General features: G+C 30.2%; 1 protein-coding gene across 1 annotated transcript in view; it reads right to left on the bottom strand.

Moving 5' to 3' along the window:
* Positions 1-2,211: 2,211 nt before the first annotated feature.
* LOC118198091 (ribose-phosphate pyrophosphokinase 1-like) overlaps positions 2,212-22,200 on the bottom strand; it is a 47,665-nt gene continuing 27,676 nt past the window's right edge. Inside the window, exons 4-7 of the mRNA XM_085824203.1 lie at positions 20,353-20,477; positions 12,067-12,240; positions 5,053-5,212; positions 2,212-4,688 (exon numbers count right to left, since the gene is read on the bottom strand). Of these exons, the coding sequence (XP_085680329.1) occupies positions 4,596-4,688; positions 5,053-5,212; positions 12,067-12,240; positions 20,353-20,477 (552 nt within the window). The 3' untranslated portion in view covers positions 2,212-4,595. The remainder of the gene's footprint in view (positions 4,689-5,052; positions 5,213-12,066; positions 12,241-20,352; positions 20,478-22,200) is intronic.

Here is a 22,200-nt window from a genome sequence, read left to right as displayed (position 1 = left end):
AGTTCTTAGTGGGAAAGGTATGGTTAATAAACTTCATTTATTCAGGAAAATGGTGGTAAAAGTGCATTCATGGAAGTTAAATGTAAATGTTAAATTGATTGATAAATATCAAAAATGTAAAATGTCTGAAGCAGCATTTGCCTAAAAGCAGAATACCGGAAAGACATCCTTGAAAAACATTCTTGCATCACGAGGAAAGCTCAATAATTGCTTACAGAATAAATGGAAGGGGGGGGAAGGCTTCAGAAGTCAAACTTTTAAAAATCTGAAATGTTGTTTATTAGATGAATCAGCAGTGCTAGGGCCAGAAATAAGTCTATATTTAGAATCTTAAGAAAAAGGTATTTGAAATAGCAAAAGAGGTTTAAACTAGTAGTGGTCAGACTGAATGAATAAAAGAAATGCCCAAGTTTTCTTTTAAAAAATAGGGAATCAGCTTCAATGGATACTGCTTCCATAAAAGAGCAGAAAAACATGCTGAAAAATGTTTTTAACCACAATAATAATTTTAAAATATTTCTAATTTATTTAGTACTCCAAAGGGGCAATTTGATAGAAGGACTAATAATTTCATTTTTGCATTTTGCATTGATTCACTACAAGAGTTGTTTCACTTTTCAAATTGTTGCCACCAAATATTATCACTCTGTATTATATTTAAAGAAATTAAATAATGAAGAATCTGCATAAATGTATGTTTCTCGCATTGTGATAAAACAACGGTACCTAGAGCCATCAAATTTTGAATAATGTAATCCTCCTGCTAATATGGGCATCTGGCTGAGCAATGGCAATGTTGTACAGAAAAAAAAATTTTTATATCCAGCGTGTAAGACTGTGTATCAGAAATTCTAAAGATATGCCCGTTTTAAAATTATTTTGCGATACTGCTCTTGAACTGGATTTTATGGTTTAAGTGCGAAGAACATTATATTTAATAAATGAAGGTAATGAACAAAATGTAAAAAAAAAAAAAAAAAAAAAAAAAAAAAAAAAAACTCTTTGGATGTAATTTAAAATCCGAAACCTTTCAGAATTTTTTTTAAACTAGAGAAGACATTATCTTTCTTTTCCAATAAAAGCTTTGGTGAAAAAGAGCAAAGACCAAATAACTGTTATTAGGTGTAAATATGATAAACTAAAACCTCTTGTCATTGCAAGTATTTCATGCCATATATTCATTGGGTTAAAATGATTTAAATGCTGTTATTTGGATAATTTCTTTCCAACTTTGGATTCTTTACAAAAAATGATTTTTCCATGCTGGTCTTCAGCAGAATAAGAACAGTTTCTAAAAATTACTTTCTCATTAGATCCTGCTAGAGGGTGTGTGTGTATATACATATACAAAAATTTTAATTTTGCACATTTTTTTAAATGGTGTTGCACAATTAAAAGTTTCGTAATAAGAAAGTTTACCTTATTTGATTCAGTTCTTAAACTGGAACTATAGATGCACTCTTTCTTGTTTACATGCATTTATTCTTAAAACATCTTATGTAGAGTATATAACATCATTCAGAAATTCATAACACTTCTCCTACATTTTAATATAAAATTGCTAATTAGTTGAAGATAAATGCTAATCTGAAATGACCGCTGACAGTTAACTTTAAAGCATGGATATATTTTGCATAATTATTATTATCAAAGATATGTACTTGTCTCATAATGTTTGTTTACACTTGATCAATGAATCATTAGAAATCAACTATCTACTCCAAAATTCCGGGCACCTTGTTTACTTCTATATTCATATTGTTTCTTAAGGGAAATTTCTGATAATTTAGAATATTCTTTTAGAAAGTTGTTTGATGTACTAAGACAAAATATAATTTCAATATGTTACATGCAATAATAAATGCAGAACATTTTTCATCTTGATTACCTTAAAATTTCAAAGTAACCACTTCACTAGTATTTTTGGATTTTTTAACATTATCCCTCTATATGGATTAAATTGATAAAATGAGTAAAAAGTATCAATAATGTTAATTTTAAAAATATCAACATGCCTTAAAAAAATGAAGTTTTTGCTCTAGAATGTTAAAATTCTAAAATTTTAAAAAATTCTAAAATTTTTCACTGTGTATTTAAGAATTTATCATAATAGCCGTGATCTTTTGTTATGTACTAAATACAATTATATAAAAAATCATAAATTCAAATGCACAAAATATTTGACAAAACAATAAATGCTTACACATAAAATTCAAAACAAATGAAAAATATTTTTTATTCAAATAGAATTTCATTATTTATAATAGGACAATATGTATAATAAACTATTTCTCCTCATCATCATCTGAAATGGAAGTACCAAAATGTTTAAAATATTGCTGTTCTATTTTAGTGTTGAAAAAAATTTCAGTATGCTTTCTCCAAATGCTGCTTTAAAATTTATATTTTTTAACTCTAACATTTTTTAAACCATTTCTTTAATGGTTCACTTGTGTATAAAATTTTTGCTAAAATTTTACATACAATTTTTGTTCTTGACTAAGATAAGTAAAATGAATGGTAATATAAATGCAATATCTTATAAAAATGTACATGAAAGTTGTTTAAAATATCAGTTATATTTTTATAACATACAAAATATATTTATGTTTATTTAATTTAAATTGAAATTCTGACAACAAAATATAAAATAGATTTAAACAGTATTATCTGAAAATTGCAGGCATAAATATATAAGAGTATTATAAAACTTTTCTACTGTATTCATGATGAATTAATACAGCACTTTTATATGTATACAGCATTACAGAAAATAATTGAACAATATATATTTTTGTTAATACGACATAAAATTTTTCTTGAAAATGTTTTGTAATTGAAAGCTTTTTTTCAGTCGAGTTAAATAGGATGAAAGACATCAGCCTATAAATATATATATATTTATGTTGTAATTAATATATCTACATAGTTTTATTCGAGTTGTCACTGAATTAGCGTAGCTCATATTCAAGGATGCAAATATAATAACACAAAATACAATCAGCTCACCTGAAAGATTTCTAGCTAATGGGACATAAAACAAGTTGCAGAATTTTTTCATGGAAATATCCAGTGTTCTTTAATTAACATCACAGAAGTAATTTGTGAAAAGTGATTGAATTTTGTTAAAATAGATAATTTTACTGCTATAATTTTCTACATAATTAAGTAATACTGTTTTGTGTTTGAATTTTTCTTATACCACATTTCAGTTAAAATGAAACCACCACAGTTTGATAAAGTTTCATTACTTAATGTATCAAACTTAGAAAACAGTTTATGTCAAATTTTGAAGATGTTAAATATTTTGATATTCTGCAATTCAGAAGGTTAAATAAGTAAAAAAAAAAAAGATGGTTTTAACAAAAATTTATAGTGACTTCAATTTTATATGTATGGAAAGGGCAAGTATTTTGTTTGGAAATATAGTACACATCTTCCATTTAAGAAAAATAATTATTATTATTCTCTAACTAATATAATGATGCCAAAAAAGTGTAACATTTATAAAAGCAAATGCAAGAAAAACAGGTTCTATTTTCAATTATTGCTCCTGTAAGATAACCTGCATAACAGGAAAATGACAACGGAAGATTTTAATAATTACTGTCAGGTTAACCCTTACTTCATGTTTATATTTATTCAGAATTAAAAATATCAAATATTTCTGTAATAAGTTTAAAAACTGTTTGCTAAAATACTGTTCCATAGCTAAATGTATCTTGCAACAGTATAGGATGCAAGAAAATTCCTCTGATAATTTAGATGTTGCATTAACAATCTATATTATTCATAAAGTGATAATTAAATATTGACTTCTCTTTTAAAAAGTTCCTTTCCATCTTTTGGTGTTAATAATCAGTCTGAAAAATATCAGATCTTTTAAAATTCTATAAATTTTAAAGTAATTGCAAAACTTTATACAACTACTAAGATTAGTATTTTAATTTACATTGAGGAATGGCAGTGATGGAAAATGAGTGTTATATAAAGTTGGATGAAATTAATGACTGAGATTCCAAATAATAAATTATATGACAACCTTTGTGCAAATTTACAGTTTTACAGACCATTGGATAATCTTTTTAACTTTTTGTTACAAATAACAATCCATCATATTCTATACTATTTCCATCTAGAATTTAAGAATAGTATAGAGATTACAAAATCACACAATTAAAAACAGTCATCCTGGGACACCGAAAGTGACAAAGATACCTTTTCTCATTTTATTATTAAAAATATTCATGATTTAATATTTTCTAAAAAAAATCATAATACATGACCTGTACAAAATATGAAACAAACATTATTCATACATTTAATTTTTCAGAGGACTAGATTATACTTATTTATCTTGAGAGGATATGTATATAAACAATCTTTGTAGTGTACATCCAAGACGTGTCATGTCTCTTCCCTTTGGCAAGATGAAATTTACTAGTAGAAATATTTATTATGAAAGAAATTATGGTTTCTCAAAAATAAAATGAAAAAGTAAATGAGATTTCAGATATTCTTTAACTCCATTTTGATATTCACATATCACATTTTCTGAGATAACTGGCACTTCTAATAAAGTTGGCATTTGGAAACTACATAGGAACATGACTAAAGAGGTATGATATAGATTCACCATTGTGAGTTCGGCGAATGGCTTCTGCTAATATCATTGAAATATCAATGCACTGAAAATAAAAAATTCTTTTAATAATATTCAGAATGACATGCAGTGTTTACATAACTTATTATGCAGGAATGCTAAAAATGTAGAGGAAATATCAATAAATATATTGCATGGAATTTAATTCAACAAATATGCTTTTACACATTATTTTAGTTTGGGAGATAAAAGTTTTAGCATTAATCTTACAGAAAAATAGAAACTGTCATTAATTTTAGACCAATAATTATGTGCCTTTACCAAATGTAAAATGTTTCAGAAATTAATTAAAATAGATCCAGCAGGATTTCTTACATATAGAAGAAAATATTTTAAATGTACCGGAGAATTTGATATTAATGAAAAAAGGCATGTTTAATTGAAGTTACCTGAATTTTTGAACATTCATTCATATGGCAGTCTTGGGGTATACTGTTAGTAACCACCACTGCATCAAACATTGCATTATTTATCCTTGAAATAGCAGAACCAGAAAAAATGCCATGAGTCAATATTGCATATACTTTCTGTGCACCAGCTTCTAACAATCTGCAAAAATCCAATTAAATATAAATTTACTACATTCAATAATAAGAGTCTAAACATATTACAGAATGAATCTAAAAAGCTGAAGAATAAAATTTAATATTACCAAATTAGATTAAAATTAAATTTGGCATAAAAGTTTACTTGAAGTATTTAAAATAGCAGAGCTGAATATACAAAAAAGCTTATACTACAACATGTATATAGTTCAATATTTTCAAATTATTTTTGCACATATTAGCAGCTTTGTACATATAAAATTTTTTATGAAGCATAAAGATGGTAGCAACACTGCTAAGCATTGCAAAAATTTGAGAGAGAGATCAGTTTTAATGCTTAACATACTGAAAGATAAGAGAATGCAGTTAAAGTAATTTCAGATAAACTTTATATTTTAGATTTTCAAAAGACTTTTCGCTTGAAGATAATATTTCACATCTTTTCATAAAATTATTCTAATATAACAGCATATAAAGATAAATAATGCTTGGAATCAGTTTTATGAATAGGCAGTTGGTGTTAGTCATTATAACATAACCCTTTTCTGTTCTCCAAGAAAGGAACATTGTAGTGATTGGGTTTTATTATGAAAATTTTAGTGTACTCTAAGCACTCAGCATTTATATGAAAATTAAAGATTTCTAAAAAAATTTTGTACATAGGAAATGATAAGAAATTAATAAATTTTGTTATCAAACGTTCATTTGAAAAGAAATATTAAATTTAAGAGAAAAGTATTTATTATATTTGATGTAAAAATAATCAAAATTACAAAAAAGGTTACATTTACTTTATATGTTGTAAACATATATTTCCTAAAAAATATATTCCTAGTCAGAAATCATTATTTGTTTTTTAAGCATTGCAAATTTTTAAAAATATAATCTTTCATTTCAATAAACAACTTCGTGTGCTTTTTTTGTTTCCAAAAGAATTTTGTTTTCTTTCTTTTTAAGTAACAAGAACCACTTATAGTGGTTACTCTTTATGTTAGCACTAGTCTAATTGAATGTCTTCAATTCATCCAGCGATAAAAAAATTTCTTCCTGCACACAACAGCAAAAAATGTTACTTTTATATGGACTTTCCATAGAATTTTTTATCAAAATAGATAAGAACAAAATAGTCAAAACTAATTTTTCCTTCAAATTCATTTTTCAGAAATTTCATGCAGCATTTTCTTTTCATTAAAATTTTCATCATCAATATGCTGAGCATCTAACATTTCTTTGGTTGATTTAGGTTTCAGATATATTTCAAAACCAGCATGATATAATATTATATAATTAATATGAATAATATTAATAACTGTGTTTGTAATAGAAGTTAAATGTTCAAGTTCCACCCACCCCCATTTTTATTGTAATTAATTTTATTTACATTGCTACAGGAAAATCAAATTTTATCTTAATAATTTAAGAATTTTATTTATGTTTTTAATCTCACAGGGTTTACTCTTGAAACATGATTTTGCATTGTTTCACTTTTTATTCGAGGCTGTTGATATTCAGCAGAATGTAAGAAGATATTTATCTTTCACATTTAATCTCTCTGTTATTGATTAAGAAACTATGCTATTTTAAAGGAATAAATGTAGTTCTTAAGAATATTTTTTTTACTTTTTAATCTGATTGATTCAAACATATATGCATTTAATTCATAATATATCTAATTAAAGTCATTAAATATTTTCACAGAACTATGTTTTATATACATATCTATACACACTTTTTAAATATACAGATGATACATATTCCTATGTTAGTCTAACTATATATTCATTTAGTATCTTATAAAATGTTTCACCCTTCATTTCAAACTTTTTTGGGGGGAAGCAACAAAGTTCTTATACAGCCTTCCATCTGAAGTTTTAAATGTTCCAGAAATAAGCATTTAAAAAAAAAAAAAAAAAAAAAAAGATTCTTGTCTCTATGAAATTTCTATTTGCTACGATATTTTCAATCATGTTAGTTCAGCTACTTGTCCGATGCTTTTCCAAGTCATGAAATTTTTCTTCTACAGACTTTTTAAATAAAAAATTGGATGTATACTTCTAGCTCTTTATATTCTAGTTCATAAAGCTTGCGAAAAATATTTCTGTATGATGTGGAATGCTTTAGCTATTTCAGATTTAGTCATCAATGTGTAGTCAAATTCTGACAATATTTTAATATTTTTAATAAACAATTTTGTTAATCATAAATAATCTTCATAAAAATGAAAGAAATTTGTATGTAGTAAAATACTATAGCATGTGGACATGACTTGAATGAATTTCAAAATAGAATGGTTATGTGATTTCAAAGCATGTCATCAATCGAAACAATCCACTTGAGCTATAATGTATCTTTCCCAGCATGCTGGAAGTTGTTTCATCACTTCTTAAAAAAAAAAGTATTTGGTTAGATGAATATCAGCTTTCAAACCGATGTGATGTGATGACACTGGAGAAGAAAGAGCTTAATCTCAACTATAACATGGATGTGACAACACATCTACATACCTATATGAGACAGATATTGTTCTCCATGTTGTCTGCAAAGCCTGGTCAAAATCTGGGAGCTTGAGATCCCTTCCTCCATTAAAACTTTAACATTAATCTTTGGTTCCATGGACTAAGGTGTTTCTAGCTTATTCGTCACACTTGACTGACAAGATCAAGCTCCCACGGTACTTCAGGCAACATGTGATGGTAGTAGCATAGTAGACAATCATCTAAAAGTACAGTTCTTACTTTGTTCCCAACTTTCGTACAGATATATATTATTCACTACAAACTTTTTCAAAGAGCAACTATACATTTGTTAGCCTATCATTAAATATATTAAAACACAAAATTCATGGTAACTAAATAATAACATAGTCTTTACCATATTTAGTCAGGTAGCCAGTACAAGAATATTGCATGATCGCAATGTATAAGTTTATACTATTGGGTAGTAGTACAAAAACAGGCATTTAAGCTTAAGTCATTATTTCCTAATATAAATACAAAAATATAAAGTAATTATTCTATGAAAAAAACCTCTATTTTATTTAGCAAACAAATAATGGTAGTATGCCTTCAGCCAGCTAAAGGCAAATCATATTAATTCAAATGTAGTACAGTGATTAAATGTAAACTGTTTTTATTGTTCAGAGATTTTGGAACCAACTTTTAAGCATGAATTCTTCACCTCGAAGGTTCAGTTAAACAGACCTAGAACACAAACCCCAGTTAAAAAGCAATATAAGCATTAACTTCTGCAATTTTTTCTTGTTATGCATTGTTTTCTGAATGCATTAGACTCAAGAAGATAATATGTTCTTAATATAACCAATAATTTATTTACATTTCATCTCATGTCACAGAAAAAGTAGATGAAAAGGCATGTCGTCTTGTGAAATTTATTGAAGATCAATTAAGATCCGTAATTTTCACAAATGAGTCCAAATATTGGCTGCAGTACATTATCAAGTGTTATTTTATATGAGTAAATCTAAAAAGAACACAGGCACCCTTTATCAAAGCAAGTCACCTCAAAGAGACTGTTATTGGGTTGGCAAGAAGTAATTTTGTTTTGCACAAATAGATAACAGGTTTGTTATTTAGTTTTGTTATTCTGCTATAATTTTTTCTTCTTTTGAGATTTCGCAGTTGACACATTTAGGTTGCTTTAGAAACAAATTCCATGTATTTTTGTTTACAACTGTTAGTTAATGGTCAATTTTGGCATGTGGTGCAAAAATAAACATTTTCGACATACTTTTACTTTTTTTATTTTCAAAAAGGCACGAAAGCGGTTGAGGCTCACAGAGAGATGCATTAAGTTTATGGTGTTGATCACTTAAGCGACTGCATGTATCAGAATTTGTTTAAAAAAAGTTCACCCTGGAGATTTTTACTTATAAGGTATTTCTGCCACCTTCTTGGCATGCCTTCGTGGTGTGGTGGTCTGCACGCTGGGCACGTATTCCAGAGGTCCGTGGTTCGACTCCCGGCGAGGCGTTGCTAATTTTTCATCTTGCCTGCTTCCAAAAATACCTAATGTCTCTACACACTTTAAAATTGTGACAACCTAAATGTGTCAACTGCCAAATCTCAAACTAAATAACAAACCTGCTATCTATTTATGCAAACCAAAATTACCTTCTTGCCAACCCAATAACAGTCTCTTTAAGATGACTTGCTTTGATAAAGGGTGCCTGTGTTCTTTCTAGATTTACTCATATAAAATAACACTTGATAATGTACTGCAGCCAATATTTGGACTCATTTGTGAAAATTATGTATCTTAATTGATGTTCAATAAATTTCACAAGACCACATGCCTTTTTATCTACTTTTTCTGTCTGACATTCTGAAGTTGGTAACAACAAAATTAGTCATAATTAAATCAAATCATCAGACTCGATTGTGGGTGAGATCGTAAAAAGATTAAATGTATCACACATAATAAGTAAAAATTACATAAGATTTCTTGGACTCATTAAGAAGCTGGATATCTGGGATCCACATGAACTGAAAAATTTCACTCAACACAGTGAATCAATATTTCCAATATGCATTTCAAACATAATGCAATCGACCCTTTTTTAAAACGATTTATTACTGATGATGGAAAATGGACAATAACATTAATCAAAAAAAGATTATGGTCCAAGCATGATAAATCAACATAAATCATATTGAAAGCTAAATAGCATCAGAAAAAGATCACACTTGTCAATTTGTGGGGAATAAAAAGCACATATGAAATTAATGGAGCTTTGCTGGAAAATGATATCGCATCCCCCCATATAGCTCCAACCTTGCACCATTGGATTATCTTTTATTTCATAGTTTATAAAATTTCTTAAAAGGTAAATATTTCAGTAATAATGATGACCTCAAATTGCACGTGGTTGAATATTTTGATGATAATAATCAGAAGTTCCATGAGTGTGGAATAATGAAGTTACCAGAAAGATGGCAAAAGGTCATCAAACAGAATGGAAGATATTTGACTTATTTAAATTAATTTTTTGTATAGAAACAATTGAGTTTTATTTCAAACTAAAAAAAAAATTAACTTTCTTGCCAACCTGACACAATATATATATATATATATATATATATATATATATATATCACATTATATGTATGTGTGAGGTAATACTTTATATATTGTGGATATACATATTTCCTCTGATAAAAAAATCTTAATATTAAAAAATGCCACACTTAAAGACACTTATAAAAGGTCCAGAACAAAAAACATTCAGATTGCAACATGATTCCTTTGACTTTAATTTAGCTCAACTACTGTAAACTTTAAGACAAAAACACATATGGTTTCGGTGGCTCAATATAGCATTAAATCAAATTTAGTATGTGCAGTATGGCTAAGATATTTAGTTTCTATCCTCAAGCTGCCCTTCAATAATGATAAAAGTGCACATTTTGTTTAATACTTTCCAGAATATAATGGTCGAATTGGCTTTTCAAGCAAATTGCTGAGCATCTGTCTGTACCATCATTTGCAGAAAATGCCCTAGCCTCAACCCAAACAGGTGTGAAGAAATGGTCAGAGTTCATGAAACAACAGCCAAATGTTTGGAAAACTGGAAGCAATTTTATGATTTGACCTTCAAATCAATTACAAATGTATATATGGCTAGAAAGCTTCATTATCAAGAACTACAGATATTATTATTTGAAAATTTTCTTCTTTTAATTTTATGGATAAGTAAAAGAAAATTGCAAAATGATATTTCAGGCATTTCCATATATTTTAATTGCAGAGTTTTGTTTTTCAAATGTTTAAAGGAAAAATAGTTGTTTATTTCTACTAAGCTGATTAATATAATCATAAATAGCATGAAATTTGTTTCTGCACTGCTCTGAAAGGATGCTGTTACTAATTGGTTTTATTTTTAGGCAAATTTCTCTAGTATTAACTTCATTAAAAAAAATTTCCTCATATATATTTTTCTGTCATTTTTAAAATTAATGCTATAATTTATCATTCATCCATGTTTCATAAAAATCCTCTATCAAACTGTTTTGTTTTAAATATGATTTTTCTGTTTGTTCTTTAATTTATGGAGACCAATGCACATGACAGGTTCATTGAGGGGAGATTTTCTTTTGAATGTTTTTCTTAATTGGCACTGAAAAAATTACACCTTGGAACAGTTTACACTCATTATAAAAGCAGAACCGAAGAATAAAATATTTTCAGAAAATTACCAAGATACATATGTAGCTAATGACGATCCTACTAAATCTGAAATTTTATTTAAAAAAATTGAGAGATGTGGACTATGCATTTCCTATGAGCTTAAGAACAAGGCTTTTTGATACTAATGACAAAAAAATCTCACACAGTAAACTAAACAGTAAAGGATGGAATGCATCCTTCATCAAATGAATCTATTCTTGAAAGAAAACTACAAGAAAATATCTCATGAGGAAAAAAAAAGCAATTTCGTCCTGTATGAAGTGTATACTGTGTTAGAAGATAAAATTCATGAAGAATTTTTAAGTTTGTATATTAAAGTTTCTATTATTTTGTAAACAAAACTTTACTGTGATATCTCCTTTTTTAATTCTGGACACAAATTATTCTTTCATAGATTAGCAGTATAGACATAATTCTGAATAATGGATTTTTAGAATAAGGACAGAATTATGAAATATTTCACATAAAATAACTTAATGGCTGAAAATAGACAATCATGAAATAGAAAACATATATTTAAATATCATCAGATACTTCACATACATTTTACTCTTAATACAGTTTAAAAAAATTATTCATAACTTGCACTTTGAAACATTTATATCAACCACACATCACAGATACACATTTATTTAGTTACAAAGCATTAATTACCTGTCAGCAGCATGACATATTGTACCACATGTGTCAGCCATATCATCAACAAGAATTGCAATACGATCTCTGACATCACCCACTAATACCATTGATGAAACTTCATTAGCTTTTTTCCTTTCTTTATGAATTAAAGCAAATTCTACATTTAAATGGTCGGCCAAAGCAGTTACTCTAAGAAAGAAAAATTAAATAAGAGAAATATTAATTACATATCTAAATTGAAAAACACAATGAATTCTCTTGTGACAATAATCTAAGATAATCATTTCTGACAACATAAATAAACATCAGTGATGAAATTTACTTTTCTAAAATGATTAAAACTACAAAAGATTTCATTAGGAAACTGAATGCTCAACTTCAGAGAGGATTCACTGCTATTTATTATTTACTTATTAAGATTCCTATTTTAATAATAATAATAGTTATTGCTTAAATATTAGAAGTATTTAGGAATTATAATTTTTAAAAATAACTCTTATTCATGGCATTTGGCGAGAGCTTTTGAGGTTTCAAAACTATTAGCTGGATGGAGAGTTAAAGACCATTATCAAATGATAAATAAATAAAAAAAATTTAGGAGAAAAATCCTTTAAATTTGTATAGGTTAGGTTAGGTTAGGTTGTTATTTAATTACAGCAAAGCCTCGAGGGCTATCTGCCTAAGGGGAGGAATACCTTCGTGGAGGACTTTCTAAGGGGAACTGGCTCGTATACAGATTACACATAGGGAAAACCATGAAAACCCCCATGTAGCCAGCCCGTTCGTGGGATTCGAACCTCGGACCGAACTACCAGTGTTCAATGACTTTACCGCTCGGCCACTGGTGGGGCCACCTAAATTTGTATAACTGATATATATAACTAATTAAGAACTAATGACAGTATATAATGTTGATGAAGGAATTCAAACTAGTACATTTTAAAATTAACTACTACATAAGAGGTATTTCAGAAATGTGAAAAATAAGTGTTACAAGTCTCTTTATATTGTTTTCATCCTTTTTCTTCTTTTTATATTAGGTCATCTGGAAAATTCTGCAATTTTTTTAATCCAAGTGTGCTTTTTTCTAGTTATTTTGTTACTACTGATAAGAAGTGACCTCGATCGAAGTAGATGTTTAAATAGGTTCCTTTCTGCTCATGTTACATTATTCTTTGCATGTGTTGTGGTATAATTTACTTCAGTGGAGCGGTAAGAATGGAAAATTCAAAAGTTCGTTCTTGTCATATTACTCAAACAATTTGTGCCGTAATTGGGCAAAGTGCTTTTTCTGATGATACAGTTCAAAGGTGGTTTGAGAAGTGAAGACATTTCAGCCTCAATGATGCCCGATTTGGACAACTATCCTCTGTAAACAAGGACCTATTAAAAGAAACTGCTGCTGTACTTTAAAACTGTCAAACAATACCTAAATTACTTTTTTTTTTTTTTTTTTTTTTTTAAGGAATTTTCTAGCTACAGGAGAGATGGCAAAATTAAAACAAAATGGTACTCATGTAACTGAGTGAAATTTTCTTAAGTACTGCTTCACTTGTATTTATCACCAAAAACTGCAGAACATTCCACATGACCCAATAGATCTTGCTTTACTCTATAAAAAATGTTTAAAAAAAATTATTTCATATAATGCATTTTTTATGTTGTACAGGCTGTTTATAAATGAATGATGCAGTTTTAAAAATTGATAATAAATCAATGTATTACCTTTCCCGTGTAAAACCAGCACTGTAAACATAGGCAACTGTCCAAGTTTCTCATATGCTACCTGTTGTTTGCTTGTCATGTTTACTGCACATCCACAGAGTCAGTTTCTGAGATGGTGACGCAATATGAAAAAACTTTCTGCATACTCTGTTTTGACGTGTCCAGATCTGTGGCTTCAGTGCAGTGCAAGTTTCATGCATGTTTTTTGTACGGTGTCCCACGAGAAAGTGCACATCGCATTTTTCTTTAAACAATAAACTGTGATCGATGACTCATTTCTAGACATGTTGAAAACTTGGTTGTTACCCTAACTAAACACCAATTATGATGAGTACATTTTGCAACTGGAAGGTGCTCTGCCCCATTTTTACAGGAATGTAAGAGAGCTTCTTAATCATGTTCTTCACCAGTGCTGGATTGGACGTGCTGCAGCAGTAGACAACAGCCTTTTTCCCTGGCCACCTGATTCGCTGGATTTAGCATCATGCAATTGCTTTCTTTGGGGGTTTGTTAATGACCGAGTTTATGTACTGACAATGTCCGTGTTCTTTGAGGAAGTTTCTGGTCGGATAAAGCATGCACTCCAGATTTTCATAGTGCCACATTGAGTATGCAAAGAATTTTATTACTCTGTAGATGTATGTCAAGTGACCAAGAGTGCAAATATCAAAGGACTTCGATTGATGCATCAAAAACTTGGACAGCTGCTGCTGCTTATGATGTAATGTTTCCCCATACAAAGTAAGGCATCGATTTATTATTAATTTTTAAAACCTCACCATTCATTTATAAACGCTCTATTCTGCTTTTATTCAGTCTAAATCTAATGATTTTTTTATGGTCTAAAATATCTGTCAAAACAGACCAGAACAAAATAGCCTAAATATAACTATAAATACCTTATTTCTAATTTCACTTCTAAAAACATTTTATACAAATATTGACTTTTTATATCATCTGATAAAATTCACATCCCACTTTACTTATTTAAAAACCCAACTTATTTAAAAACTATATGTTTTTAAATAAAAACAAAGCACATAAGACCAGTAAAAACAACAAAACCAGTGTTTATTGACACTCATGTTTCAACAGTATAAGAAATACCACGGAGAAAATTTATACATTTCCATGCTTTCATAATTCTCCACCAACACTTTCCAGCATTGATTCAGTTATACATATTCGGTCTTGCTTGCATTTAGATTAACTCTTTGAAATCCAGACCCTTCGCTAAGCTGTATCCTCAAAATACCCGAATCGCCCGAAATACGTTTCCAGTTTCATAGCAATTTCCTCCCCTCCCCATCCATTAATGCAGAAAATAGGTGTGAAGATTTCCAATGACATCCTTTGTACTTTCTAACAAAGATTCCATTAGCCTTTGACCCCGTTCTTTATAAAACTATTCTGAAGGTCAGATCAACCAGCCTTTCCGGCTTTGTTATGATCATGACTGAGATTTTGTTTTTTTCCGTTATTTTTATAAGAAGGAATAAATTGTTTAAAAATAAATCCTTAAATTTTTAAACTGCTCTTTTATTGCTGTTTAAAGCTTAAAAGCACACTGTACCACAAAAGAATCAGCAACAAAATGTCACGATCAACCAAAAGATAAAAAGACTCTTAGGACAAGCTATCTGCAGTAAACTGATAGAATGCATTTGGGGAAAGTGCACCTGCTACTGCATACCTTAGGGGGAGGGAGGAAAAGAAGATTACAATCTCGGCCATTTTCGGGCGGTTCTGGTTGTTTCAATGTAGGGCCGTTTCAGGCGGATTGGATGTGAAGGAGTTAAGCACACCTGCATCCTGGCAACTCACGTGAATTTCCATCATATCCTATTTTTTCTGAAAATGGTTGATAAATTTTTAGATAGATGGAATGACAATGTTCCATCACAGCCCAAGAGGCTTTACTCATAGTTTTTAAACATTCTTTAAAGGGATGGCACAGTGCACTTCCATTACTGTTATCTCTTGCTCTACGATACCTATGAATGACTTTCAGCAAGTACCTTGCACTTAATGGTATTTTTTTACAAATTTCACAACACAGTGTTCTAAAGCAAATCTCTTTCCTTCAAATGCCAAAAGTCATTTGACAAAATATTATTAAACATGCCAAGGCGAACTGTTTGCGCAGATGATATTTGCGGTGGCGGGAAAATTTTGTTAAAACCCGATATTTTCTGTAAATTATAGAACAGTTATAATTAGATAATAGGTAAGGTGATAAATGAACTTTTGTATGCTATGGTAACCTGTATGTAAAAATTATTACTATGGCACCCTACTTGATAAATGATTGTGAAACATTTTAATATGATACGTCTTTCAGCGATATGTAAATACGTGTACAACATCAAATATGAATGTATATATTTTTATAATGCATTTGTGTGCAAGATGTAGTACTGATTGCAGCACTCTTTTATACTGCTTGCATACATTGAGATGCTAAAAAACTAAAGTCTTTTTGCAGAACTTAGTTCAGAAGCTCCTTTTACTACTATTTATACTACTTTGTCATGGGCTACTTTGATGGAGCTATTTTGTTATGGGCTATTTTGTTAGGGTACCCTGATATCCACAAAACTCTAAAATCTGTACAATCTCTGGTCCTAAGTTATGCAGATTTCTATGCTTGTATAATAATCATCAAAATAAATACATAATTATATATGTATATATATCATGAATAATGAGGAAAGCAGATGGAAAAATTGTTAAATGATTTTTTTAGTCAAAACCCAACTGAATGAAAAGTATCAACAAAGCTCTTATACACATTATAAGATAACTATTTACTAAGAAAAGGAATGGCCCCAGCCAGGATTTGAATTACAGATATGTGAAGCCCAAAGTTTTGTGTTTAAGAAAAAGAGAGACAGCCATTTGCTAGACATCTTCAGTTAAACTCTACTTTCTTTGGAATAACTTATGCCATCAATAACATTAAAACAGGTAATTAAAAAATCAAGGAAAGAATTAAAATGTTAAAAAAATGCATTTAGGAAAACTGTGAAGATTGTGAGCTTGAAAACTGAACAGAAAATAATAGAAAAGTTTTATGATATGAATGCTAAAATAAAGAACAAAAATATGCTCTTATTATCTGATTGCTACACTTTGGTATCAGAACAAATTAAATGATGTTTAAAAACATCCATACTGATAATATCTTTCAAATCAAGGAGAAAAAAAAAGAGCTTGATTAATTAACAGAGTCTAGATATTGATATATAAAAAAAAAAAAAAAAAAAAAAAAAAAAAACATGCTAATGTAAAATGTAAAATCGGGAGGGGAATAGTCTCAGGCTGGAATAGATTTTTAATAAAATTCTAATGATTTCAAGAGTTAGCTGACAATGCTCTTGCTAACTTGCCTTCATACTAGATAAAGTTTAATCTAACTCATTTATACTAATCTAAGTTCTTTCCCACCCTAATGTTATAGGGTTGAGGGCTTAAAGGCCGACTTTATAATAGTTTAAGCAGCTGAGTCCAGAAGCCATCCTTAGTGACTTTATAATGCAAAGATTAGATTGCTTTAATCCAGTATATACAATTACCTCATTTTAATTTCCAAGAAGAAATCAATATATGCTGTAGGATTGAAAAGTTCCCAGACTAAGTCTATAATGTAAAAATTTTTTGCAGTAGTGCGATTACAAGAATGCTTTTGTGTTACTACGTTCTCCCCCTTTGCTAAAAGTGGTTTGTCCCAAATCACATGGTCGAAAGGTTGTGGCAAGTGTTTTTGTAGGCAGGTGCATTTAGTAACCAGCAATAGAAAGAAATGGCATCAGTTGAACACTGAATCAATATCAAATTCTGTGTTCACTTGGGAGAAAGTGCTACAGAGACTTTTGAAATGTTGAAACATGTGCACAGAAGTGAAACGTTATCAAGAACGCAAGCTTTTGAATGGCATCATTGTTTCAGAGAAGGAAGGGAAAGTGCCGAAGATGACAAACACTGTGGCCGTCCTGTGACTTCACACACCAATGAAAACATCAAAAACGTGTCTGCAGCAGTACGTGCGAACATGCAGCAAACAATTTGCCAAATAGCAGAATCAGTTGGGATATCAGAGGCCACATGTTAGCAGATACTGACTATGGATCTTAACATGCATAGGGTGCGTCAACACATCGCTTCTTGTACATTAAACGTAGACCAAAAGGGAATTTGAATGGAAATGGCGGGAGACTTAATTTCAGCTATTGACAAAGATCCTTCCCTACTTGGCAGAATTCTTACTGGAGACGAGAAATTGTGTTTTTTTGTACAACCTGCAAACCAAGAGAGCATCGGCAATGTGGAAAACACTACAATCTCTATGGAAGCAGAAATTCCGCCAAGATCGCTCTAAAGAAAAGGTCATGTTAGACATATTCTTCGATATCCAGGACACAGTGCATCTGAAAGGATGCACTGAAAGTCCCTGAAGAATGCATTGTGAACAAAGAACTCTATGTCAAAATCCTGCGTCGTTTGCGTGAGTCGATCTGGAAGAAGAGTCCAAAAATGTGGACTGTGCAGTCATGGGTGCTGTTGCATGACAACGCTCCTGCTCACCTTTCCCTACTTGTCAACGACTTTCTTGTGAAAACGAAAACAACTGTTTTGCCTCATCCTCCTTACTCACCTGATCTCGTAACCTGTGATTTCTTCTTATTTCATGAACTGGCAAAACGCTTACAGGGTTGTCGATTTCAATCTTCAGATGAAGTTAAATGTGCATCGCAAGCTAAATTAAAAGACAAGGCCAAAAATGGATTCAAGACATGCTTCGATGAACTTTACAGGTGCTAGGAAAAATGTGTTACTGCACAAGGGTCTTATTTCGAAGGAGGTTGTGCTTCGGCAATTTAATTCATAATATTTTTTACGTTATAGACTGAGTCTGGGACCTTCTGAATCCTACCTAGTATACTAAAAAATGAAAAGGTAGTTCATTAATGTAATGCTTTTGTATTACCCTAAGCCAATGAAAAATACATATAAATTAATGGGGGAAATCTTGAATGTTATTTCATAAAAAGAGTGAAATATATATTTTATGGCAATTTTCAAATAAAAAAATTAATTTGTATTTCTGCTAATATGCACTTAAGTATCATGTATGTAAAATTACTTGGCTTAAAATATCAAGTACATACACTACTTGACACTGAAAATGCATCAAGAAGGAGTGGCTCAAAAATTATGCAAATTTCAGGGTAGACCGAGTTATGTGAATGATGTGAAATGCACAGCTCTCCCGCATACCTTGAATCATACCAAACTATAAGGGAAGGAACCTGCAGAATGTTCAATTTTTGTGCCAGTATTTTAGCTAGAAAATCATTGTAGAATGTTTTTCTCATCTCAAAGGATATGTACAATAGCAGAGAATGCCGGGCCGTTGTCAAAGCAGGCAGTTCCAGGAGACAAGACGATTTTATAAGGGGCATGGTGATCAGACTGAAAACAGCAGGTTGGTCCATATGGCAAATATCAGCTGACACATATCTGGATGCATCCACAGTACACCAGGTGTGGCAACGATGGCTGAAACAAATTCTGAATGTTCCCATATCAACCAGAATCATTTGCCATCCATTAGAGGCTAGTGGCTTGCACTTGTGGCATCCGTTAAGAAGACTGCCAATAACCCTATATTCATAGATGCTAATGTCTGCAATGGTGCCGGACTCAAGCGATAAGGATGGCGGAATAATACAGGGTCATGTTCTCAGATGAGTCATGCTTCTGTTTCTCCAATGATAGTCATCGTGTACGAGTGTGGCATTGATGTGGAGACAGGTCCAATCCAGCAGCAAATGCAGAATGCACAACGTGGCATCATGATTTGGAGCCCAATTGTGGTCCAGGTCACCTCTAATTCGTATTCAGGGCACTATGACGGTCCAATAATTCGTAAATGACACTCCCCTACCTTCAGAGAGTACTCAATGCCCTTTATCAGCAGGATAATATCCGACCACACACTGCTCGCATCAGTCAACATGCTTTACAAGGTGTACAGATGCTTCCCTTACATTTGGAATGTGACTGAATGCCATTGCTGCATGCAGAAGACGAACTGTGGCAAATGGTTGACAGGGAATGGACAGCCCAGGACATCAATTGTAGTCTCAACTCTGTACCTACATGTTTTGCTTTGTGTGTCACCATCCCAGGTGGTCCTATAACCTACTGAGCCAACACTGTTCTTCCTCTGTATTATGCATATCATTTTGAAATAAAAATCACTTATTGTTTCATCATTTTTTGGCCACTCCTTCTTGGTGTTGCATTTTCAATGTCGGGTAGTGTATATATATATATATTTGTAAAAAAACACAAAAGAGAAAACTTTAAAAATTAGCTCCTGAGGAAGTAAAATCCTGAACTATTGCTGCTAAAATTAAATTTTTAATTTTAACAGAGAATATATATATGATTAAATTATCTCCTAGAGAAATGTGAAGAAAATTTAGATAGCACAGGTGTAATATTGTGGAAATATAAAATAGGAATTTTTAATAAATTAAAGTGGAATTTCATAAAACTAAAAATACTAACCTTTTGGCACCACCAGCATCAGGAGATACTATAATGCTATTTCTCCATTCTGAAATATTTTCTTTGATCCACTTTATAACAGCTGGCTCAGCATACAGATTATCAACAGGAATGTCAAAGAAACCCTAAAACATTGTTGATATAAAAATCAATAAATATTTTATCTGATTTGAGAATCAAAGTTAGAATTAGAATTTTAATACTTAAGTACTATCTTGTCGACCGTTGGCAGAAATTTTGGTAATGGTTGCCAATCACCAATTGTTACTGTGGAATTCTAAAGGACTAAGTCATCCATAATTAACACTAAATGTGATACTTGGCTGGTCGGGGGGGGGGATAATACATAAGTACCAGAATTTTTTATGCCAGGCAGCATTTTATCCATAAAAGAACACAAAATACCTTTTAACAGATAATGAATGTGCAAGGATTTTTTTTAAACAGCCTGAAGTTGTATGTATGAACTACAATATATGAGTGGCAGAAAAAGCATTTCTGTATGAATCATCGACATCATCACATATTGTCGTTAGATATAGCCAATAAAATTTCTTCTGTCTGCCTTTCTTTCTTCTGGGTCCAAACCTTTAAAATCTAATCAGTCAAACTTGTATGACTAAAGTTTGGCCCATCACATGATTTTCCAGGAGGAGAGGTTAATTTTGAAATTCACATCATAAGTGGATTTCTTGGAGGAATTTTTCTTAATTGTTTTATTTTTCTTAGTTAAGAATATAATATATAAATGCACAAAATCCATTTAAATAAAATTCTGAAATGACAACCATAACTGGCGATTCTGCTTAGCAATACTTAATCAACCAAATAAAATTATCCCTAAAACTATTTTGAAAGTAAGTCTTCGCACAAAGCCAAATATAATTCTAACACAAAATTGAATTAAAATAACTGAATAGTTAACAATGACAGCAGACTTCAAAAACACTTTTTTTGGAACATCCATTACTAACATAAAAAAAAATTAAACTGGGTCTTATCTATTCAGAAATTAAACAAGATTCAAGGAAGCTGTTTTGGCTCTTCCTGTAACAACTCAGATGCTACAAATTTTAAAAATTAAATAAATGTTATTTTACACCTAGAATTTGTTACAGCTTAAATAAAGCTTACTTATAGTTCTCATTTTCTAATTTCTTCATTGATTTATACATTATTTAAAATGTCACCAGAACAATACACAAAAATTTAATTTCCAATTTTATCACAAATCTTTTCAGATTATAGAAAACATTAAACAGGTGATGTGTTAACATTTACAAAATCTTTACATTGATACACATTAATAAAAAAAATTAAATTAAATATTTACAAATATATTTTAATATTTTCCATTCTAATCAAAAAAAGTTATTATATAAACAAGAAGACGTTTTTGTCTTCTGTATTGACCTAGGAGAGAAAGTTTATTTAGCATGTCTCTGCACTACATATACAAGAAATAAACGGTTAATGATTTAACTGGATTTGTTTTAATTGCATTCTGTCACTACAGCAAGTTTTCATTGTAAAGTATTCATTAAGCTTACTATTTTAAACTTTCATCAATGAAAAAAGGCTATAATTAATATTCGAGCCATTATTAGCAGCAATGTCTAAACTGTGGCTACCAGAAAGAGTCTGTAAAAATTTAATTTTCCAGCATGTGTATATATGTCCCCCCTTTATAAAAACAAAAACTGAAGCCAATGTCTGTAACTTTTATATACAAACTGCTAACAAAATTATATTAAGCAAAATAATAAATAGAATTTTCAAGCATGTTTATATATATGTTATTTTAAACAAAATGCTCACATAATTTTATTAAATATGATAATCAACGAA

The sequence above is a fragment of the Stegodyphus dumicola genome, chromosome 9 (assembly GCF_044657685.1).
Source record: "Stegodyphus dumicola isolate Sdum_Otavi_A_Nest chromosome 9, ASM4465768v1".
Classification (NCBI taxonomy): domain Eukaryota; kingdom Metazoa; phylum Arthropoda; class Arachnida; order Araneae; family Eresidae; genus Stegodyphus; species Stegodyphus dumicola.
This window is presented reverse-complemented; position numbering and strand designations above follow the sequence as displayed.